We start from the raw sequence: 8,582 nt of genomic DNA on the forward strand, positions 1-8,582 counted from the left end.
GCATCATGCTTTGGGGGTGTTTTTCTGCACTTGGGACAGGGCGACTGCACTGTATTAAGGAGAGGATGACCGGGCCATGCATTGAAGATGGGTCGATGCTGGGTCTTCCAACATCACAATGACCCAAAGCACAGCCAGGATAACCAAGGAGTGGCTCAGTAAGAAGCATATCAAGGTTCTGGTGTGGCCTAGCCAGTCTCCAGACCTAAACCCAATAGAGAATCTTTGGAGGGAGCTCAAACTCCATGTTTCTCAGCGACAGGCCAGAAACCTGACTGATCTAGAAAAGATCTGTGTGGAGGAGTGGGCCAAAATCCCTTCTCCAGTGTGTGCAAACCTGGTAAAAAACTACAGGAAATGTTTGACCTCTGTAATTGCAAACAATGGCTACCTTACCAAATATTAACATTGAATTTCGCAGGTGTTCAAATACTTATTTGCAGCTGTATCATACAAATAAATAGTTAAAAAAAATCATACATTGTGATTTCTGACCTTTGTTTTAGTGTCTCTCACAGTGGACATGCACCCACGGGTGACAATTTCAAACCCCTCCACGATTTCCAAGTGGAAGAACTTGCAAAATAACTGGGTGTTCAAATACTTATTTTCCTTACTGTATGTTGAACATAATAATAAGCACATTGTGATCCTCTTTATAAGTATGCAATGTTCTTGTTCTGTAATAATAAAAAAAAGCTGTGAGGTAAATAAATTGCATAATTAAAGGAGCCATACTTCACAAAATAAACCATGCCTTATTATGTAAGTGACCTGTTGTTGTTTTGGCATATTATTTACCATTTGTAAACCATGGAAAATCTCTGGTAACTATGGTTTTACTATAGTAAGCATGATTTTTTTTGCATTGTATGAGACCATAATTTAAAAAACAATGGTAACACTTACAAAAAGCAATGTTTTTGGAGGTTAGATGTTATTTATTATTTTATTTTACTTTTGCAGCTATACATTGTTATTAACTCTATACAAAATTACAAAATTGGGATTGGCTGATGGACAACAGGAGCCATCAACAAATAACAGGGATATGTACTCCAGAACAAAGTAAATCATTTAAAGGATGTGCTTTGTGTCCAACTCTTAATAAAAACATATATCTTGCGTAATGAATATATAAGTAGCATTAAACCAAGCCAAAATTTAACTTTGTAACATAGTAACAAAAGTTTGTCAAGCAAAACCAGTATTAGTTTATAAATAAGCCCATTTGGCGATTCCAATACATCGAAATATTGAGGATTGTTACTACAAAACTCTTTAAACTGCAAAACAAAAAGTTGATCGTCGCCTCCTATGACAAATGCTTTTTTGGTATGAGGTAAGGCGTCAACCATCAGCACGTGAACCTTGATGTAAAAATTTATGAAATCTTAAGCATTTCAGCCTTCACAAATTAAATTATATATATGTAACAATTCCTTTTAAACAAAAGCAAAACTTTAATGCAAGCTATTTTTCAGCTTGAAAATAAATGCTTTCACAGGAAGGAATTACATAACAATACAATCTTCCTGTGCAAGTCTGCTGTATATTGTGCAAACAATTCAAAGAAAACTAATAGGGGCGTATTACCTCTTTAAGCAGTGTCCCTGTTATTACCAACTCATAAAATTACCACCTTTACCCAGATATTTTGGAGGGTTTTATGTAACCAAAAAACCAATACCATAACTAATCCATCCAAAAAAAAGAAAAAAAGAAATCATATTCATTTGTACTGCATTAGTACTGCACCATACATCAAAAATCAAACCAACATTCGTATTATACATCTCCTTCTCCCTGACATACTTATCCCATCAAAACCCAATTTTAACCAACCTGTATGGTTGGACCACACAAAAACCATTACCATCAATCAGTGCATGTAAACTTAGCTGGTTTAATTTTGCTACAAAAAACCCCTTTGCAACCCCTTGTTTAGCCGGGCATGAGGAGAGATGGTGATTTCCCGAATGGCAAAGCGGTTTCTGGGCAGCATGGACGTCTCTGAAATTGGGACACAGAGCTGATGTGGTGGTCTGGAAACACTGGTTCATCGCTAGTAGGAGCAAACTCAAGCCAAGGTGCTGTAAGGCGGGTGTACCACGAAGAGGAATCAGTAGTCGTGCTATTGCGCCCACTACATCGATGGGGAAAGAAACCCTGACAAAACCCTTTAGAATCTCGCAGCATGATGTCCGATGAGGGGTTTGGATAGGCCAGTGCAGCTAAAATTGAACTCCACAGACAGATCACGGTATTTTGATTCGAGGATGGGAAGTCATGTCGCTCAGTTTCCATGTTAATATGCGGATTTAAGGTGTCGTTGGTCAAAGCGCAGCAGGGGAGGTCTGAGGTCGAGTTTGGAGAGTCCGGTACGAGACTGGGGAGAAGTGCTGGTGTCTCGATGGATCTGTGCTCCGTCGGGCCGTAGAAAGTGCGGTTGGCGATGGGGACACGACAGAGCAGGTGGATGACAGTGGAAGACGCGATGAGACCAGCTACGCTAGTCAGGTAAAGGAGACCCAACATACAGGTAACCTGCAGGGTGGTGGAGAAGAACGAATTAGAGCACCATAGCAAATCTTGAAACGTAAACCCCCCAATCTTTTTATTGTTGTTTATTTGTCTATTTGGTGTTTAGGACAAACCATGTGCAAAAGCATCATTCAGATATGCTTTTGCAGAATATTTTTCCATAAAATTGCAGTTATCCAAAAACTTTAGGCAGTCCGAGACATAGATATATATGGATGCATAGACTCTGCGCTGAAACGATCACAGTACAGCGGCTTCTGCAATGCGAGCATGCGCTGCTTACAGATGCAGTGTGAATGGTCTAACATGTAAACATCAGCACTAATAAACTAGAGCTGCAAATTTACAGCTCACGTATGCACTGTGAAACCATCAGCTACGTGTCTGGTTAGCTGCAGCATCCATGTACATATATGTCTATGGTCTGAGCTGGTGCGATTCAGCTGATATTGCGATTTTTTCCTGCTATGCACATTGTGAAATACATTTTTTTTTAAATATATGTTCTGGATGTTCTGCAATGTAACTCTTGCAGAGGCCTGCATTGCGATGCCGCTAATGAAACGCTTTATTGTGCAGTCCTAGCAGGGACTAATTTGCATATTCATATATCCACGTATACGAAATGAAGCAAGGGTGTAGAGTTACATTCCAACTATTTTGAGGCATTAAGAAATTATGAGGAAAAACTTTTATTTATGCAGTTTTAACTGTCAAAGATGAGTTTTAAGCGATAAAATTATCAATTACAGGGAAACTTTTAACTACATGAGGTTTATTTTAGTGCTGGGCAAAGATTAATCACGAATAATCGCATACAAAATAAAAGTGATTTTTGGCATAATATACGAGTATGTGTTGTGTGTAATTATTATGTATAAATAAATACACACACATTCATGTATGTATTTAAAAAACATTTACATGTTTATATATATTTATTTATATTTTTATATATTCTATATTAAATATAAATTTAAAAAATTTATATATAAGTAAAACAATTCTGAAATGAATATATGAATGTGTGTGTGGTTAAATATACATAATAATTAGACACAGTACACGCACATATATTATGCCAAAAATCACTTTTATTTTGTATGTGATTAATCGCGATTAATCTTTGCCCAGCACTAGTTTATTTTCAATCCTTACCTTTGTAAAGTGCAGATAAATGGCGTTTAGGGCTTCCTTCCAAATGGACTGCTCAAGCAAAACACAGAGATCTGTGTAGGTAAACCATCCTCGCCGTATACCCTGCCGCTGCGCAATGCTACAGGGGACAAAGACCATTAAAATTTAGATTTAAAGTGGAATTCACATTAGACTGTGCCAACAAAACAAGCAGGTGTAGGCCTACGCACTTTTGTCACATTTTCAAAATGTTATATACGATTACATCATCACACCTTAACATTGAGAACTCAAAATCTCTCCAATAATGGAAATAATGAAAGGAGTAAAATGTGGGTACGAGTCTGTAAAAACTGGTGTCGTTCTTGGCTATGTGAAGCAGCTGCGCATACTTCTGAAGGAAACCAACATTAGAAACAAGCAGCTGGGGTTTATTTTTAACAAGATACCTGGTCATGACCCCATCACAACACAATGCAGCTTTGCAAAGAAGCCATTATTAAAGGAAGGATGGAGCAGGGCCAATTATACCAGACCCAAAACATACCAATTTATATAAACACAACTAAGTACTTTTTTCCATTTCCCGAAGGCACAAAAGTATGCTTGCAACTAACAATTATTTTCATAATCGATTAATCGGATTATATTTTTTCAGATTAATCGACTAATGGGATAAAAACCTAAATATCTACTCAATTAAATTTTTCACCTAAATTAAAAACTTATTAGGGTATTCCCATGTTGAAGTGTACTTTTAAAAGTGCAAAATCCACACAGAGTTTTACTAATAATCGTTTTGATATAGCTCGCATTGTATGAAGAAACAACGCCTGGTCACTTTATGAGCATGCAGCTCGCGTTGTATGACGCGCATGCGTGTCCGCTGTCTAAAACACAGTGCTGCGGAAGCATGTGAGGTCACAGACCAACTAATCGATAATTACATTTGTTGACAACTATTTTCATAATCAATTATTATCGATTAGTTGTTGGAGCCCTACACAGAAGCTTAAAAACTAGAAATAGAAATGTTTAACGGGCAGAAAACCTCAACTAAAACTTACAGCAGGAAAGTCGAAACTATGCCACAAGCCCTTTAAGGTCAATAGGAGCATTTATTCAAAGGTTACAAGTCAGCATACTTCGAGATGTACTATTGTGAAATGTGTTGACCAACCTGCTTTCCACCTGACTGAGAACTTTAAAGAAGTCTTGGGGTTCAACGAAAAGGTTCCAATCCTGTAAATGTTTAAAACAAAGACCTTTTACATTAGACAGATGTTACAATGCACTTTAGTTCAGAAGTGCAAACAAGACAAACCAAACGGCTGTAGTATTCTGAAAGGATGCTTACGATCGCATTCAGGAAGTTCATCTCCAGTGTATTGACAGTCTGAACATCTAACTTTGCAGCAGTTCCCCATTCGTCATTGAAAACCTCCTCTTCCTCGCCTTCATCATACAAATATTTACTGGCAACCATCTAGAGAGGACAGGAGAGATATTCAGAGTTTGTCTGTGTGTTTGTTTCACACCGCGCCAACTTCTTTAGCTTTTCATGTCGAAGTCAAGTTGAGAATAAATAACAGAATTTATGCAAGTTAGGGCTGTCACGGTTAGGAAATTTGTCTGACAGTTAATTGTATAATAAATTGTGGCGAGTATGACGATTAATTGCCTGTTTTAGGGCTTTGACCATTAATTGTCTGTTTCATTGGTTTGACATTTAATTATCATAATATTTTTCTTTGATTATGAAATAATTCTCACATGTTGTGATTATTTAAATTAAATCTTTTGCAAGGTTTACCTGGCAGTAAATATTAGTACACACAAAACACATTTAAAAGTAATCTGATACTGTCTTGTTTATACAAGGCTCCCCCTTGTGTTTTTAAGAGAGATATGCAATCATTGCGGTGATCTGAAATCATCGCAATGAGGTCAAACAATCACGATGAGACAATTATTTAATCATTTTGACAGCCCTAATGCAAGTTGTTTAAAATGTAAGTTCTTAAAGGAAAACACCACTGTGTGTGTGTGTGTGTGTGTGTGTGTGTGTGTATAAATAGATAGATGGATGGATAGAAAATCCAATGTACCATGGATATCAAAAAGAGGTCAGAGGATGAGATCTGTTGCAGGTATTCCGGGTTTCTGTGTCGCAGTCTTTCAATGTATATTAAGGCCAACATCATTGCACAGGGGGAAATACATGCTTCCCTATAATACAGGAAAAGGGTTAAAGAAAACGTTTTAGTATTCGGTATGCGTTTATGAATATTATAGCCAGATTGCGTTTTCAAAATCGAAATGATAAAGGGAAACAAATCTCCTAGCCACATGTGCAGCGTATTTCTTCTGGAGTTTTCTTATAGGACTTGGGGCCGATTTCTGGAGCAGTTCCACAGCAATATCTAAATGAAAGAAAACGTCACATAGATAGGTTTACACACCATTTCTAGTTCACTAATAAAATATACAAGTCTGAGACACCTGCTATGTTAACTATTTTGTGCAAAATTCCTTTAAAACTTAAACATAAAACAATTTGCTTTGATAAAATGGACCATTAGGCTTTGCACAAACTTGTGGAGTGCATGCATATTGATTTCATGCATGCTGTTATTTTAAAATATATTTAATTTCCTAGTTTTACAGATGTAAAATGACTTTTTGGGGCCTCCTATTCAAATAAAGAAAAACTGTCAAGTTTAAACAATAGTTTTATGTTATGGATGATAACATATTGCATACTAATAAGTATTGTAAAAAGATCATAGAAGCATACAAAATATTTACAGGTAGCAAAACAGACAATGCAGAAAGTGCCATTGGATCTTCTTTATAAAACACGTGACTCACCTGTCATGGGACATGATAGAGCATCTAATGGACTGTCCGTGTCAAGACCATAATACAGACGTTTCCTCACCCTCTCTGACCATTGCTCATGCCCAGGCAAAAACTGATGGAGATGAACAGTAACATGTTACATTACAATGCAAAACAAAACTTGCATGCAACTTATTAAACGCACTCCATGCCAACTGCATGTCAGTTCCCTAAAAACAAAACACTTTAATGCAACTATTTTAATGCCACCTAGATATCAAAACGTTTCATCGAGAAGTGACAAATGATGATCTATATATCATCATTGACGAGATGACACCATCACAGTAACCTGTCCATCATTGCTCAAGCATAACATTGAGGCCTACAAAGCCCCGATCTAAATTTGTACTGTAACGGTAAATAGTTGCGCCTGACAGACTGACACAGACAAGACTCGTAAGGTTGATCTTTTACTACATTTGAAAGCAAATCTGTGTTCTTAAAGTCTAACATCTAAGGAGTTTCATGAAGAAAGATATTCAATGTGAATTCGCGCAACAGTCGAAGTCCAAAGTAAGTTAAGTTTTGGTCAATTTCGCGCGAGAAACTAACGTTAGGTTAGCCGCTAACAAAGACCAACTACGACAAAACAAGCGAGATACTGACCGTAAACTCTTGAAAGTCAGAAAAGGTGAACGTTCGCTCGTCAAATAATTCCCCAAAATCCATTTTGGTTAAGTTTAAAAGACCGAAAGGCAGAAAAAGGCGTCGTATTGGGCGCCCTCTCTTGCCGTAACAGTTCCTGCGTTTCGTCCAATTCAGAAAGCCAGTTACGCACAGGGTTGCCAGGTCCAAGAAAAAATTCCAGCCCAATGACAACTTAAAACCCGCCCAAAAGGAATGAAAACTAGCCCAATTTTTACATTTGTCCAATCACAGTTGAAAACTGCGGGATTACAACAAAAGGCTGTAAAATAAACTCTTACATTAGTTGTAATGTACTTTCATGAGGAAAAGTTTCTTAATGCACTAAAAGTGCTCTATTTTCACACACTATTCTAAATATACAAAAAAATTTGACTTTAGTACTTAATAAGATTATCTTAAGAACATCTAAGTATACCTAACCGTGCCATTTTGAGACAGAATATGAACTCTGCCCTTTTAACATACTACCTTTAATTTTTTTATTTAAGTTGAAAAAATCATACAAAGATGGGTTCACATGGTCTGTAACGTAAATATCCTCTCAGTATAGACGGTTGGAAGCACGTGATACACGTCTGGATCCGAACCTTACTTCCGGTTTTGTTTTTTTAATGCTCTGACTATTTGCTAAACTGATCTCTTGAACACATGCCTCGTCGAAAATAACAAATGTTTTGGTTTCCTATGTAATCTATGTGTTGTTTTTTTGCTTGTTATATAAATAAACTACATGTAAAGAACTTTGTTGTTATTTATTCTTAGCGGAGTTTACCGGAAGTTAAGTGCAGCCGCTTGTTTATTTTGTTACTGCTGAAACGGTCTATATACGTAACTTCTTACGTAAGGCAATTTCTTGTTTCTGACGTGATATTAAGAGCAAAACGCACCCCTCCACTCACTTCCTGATGTTGCAGCGGTCCTTGGGTTGACAGGTATTGCTTAGGGCAGGGGTTCTTAAACTGGGGTCCGGGGCCCCCAGGGGGGCCGCGAGATGGTGCCAAGGGGGCCCCAATTTTATGGCATTTTATAAAATACATTAATTTATCATGAATTCTGTGTAATTAAACCTAAAAAAATAAGGCTACTAACCAACAGCACTAATTTGTATAACTTAATGGGGCGGTTTCCCGGACAGGGATTAGACTAGTCCTAGACTTAAACACTTTTAAGAGCTCTCCAAACTGAAAACAACTTTCACTTACAGATCTTAAAATACATCAGGGCCATTTTTTTTACTTCAAGATGCACACAGGTAATGTTTTTAGTAAGGCATGTTGTTTAAAACTAGTTATATTTCCTAATTAAACTAAGGCCTAGTCCTGGATTAAGCTTATTCTGGTCCGGGAAAC

General features: G+C 37.2%; 1 protein-coding gene across 1 annotated transcript; it reads right to left on the reverse strand.

Moving 5' to 3' along the window:
- Window positions 1-920: 920 nt before the first annotated feature.
- Window positions 921-7,367, reverse strand: cnppd1 (cyclin Pas1/PHO80 domain containing 1). Its single transcript, XM_073866237.1, has 8 exons — window positions 7,192-7,367; window positions 6,553-6,655; window positions 6,022-6,104; window positions 5,790-5,909; window positions 5,039-5,167; window positions 4,862-4,923; window positions 3,703-3,820; window positions 921-2,547 (listed from the first exon to the last, which is right to left on the reverse strand). Exons 1-8 carry the CDS (start codon window positions 7,252-7,254, stop codon window positions 1,945-1,947), a joined length of 1,281 nt encoding a protein of 426 aa, XP_073722338.1. The 5' UTR covers window positions 7,255-7,367; the 3' UTR covers window positions 921-1,944.
- Between the last annotated feature and the right edge of the window lie 1,215 nt (window positions 7,368-8,582).

Source organism: Misgurnus anguillicaudatus, chromosome 3 (genome assembly GCF_027580225.2).
Source record: "Misgurnus anguillicaudatus chromosome 3, ASM2758022v2, whole genome shotgun sequence".
Classification (NCBI taxonomy): Eukaryota; Metazoa; Chordata; class Actinopteri; order Cypriniformes; family Cobitidae; genus Misgurnus; species Misgurnus anguillicaudatus.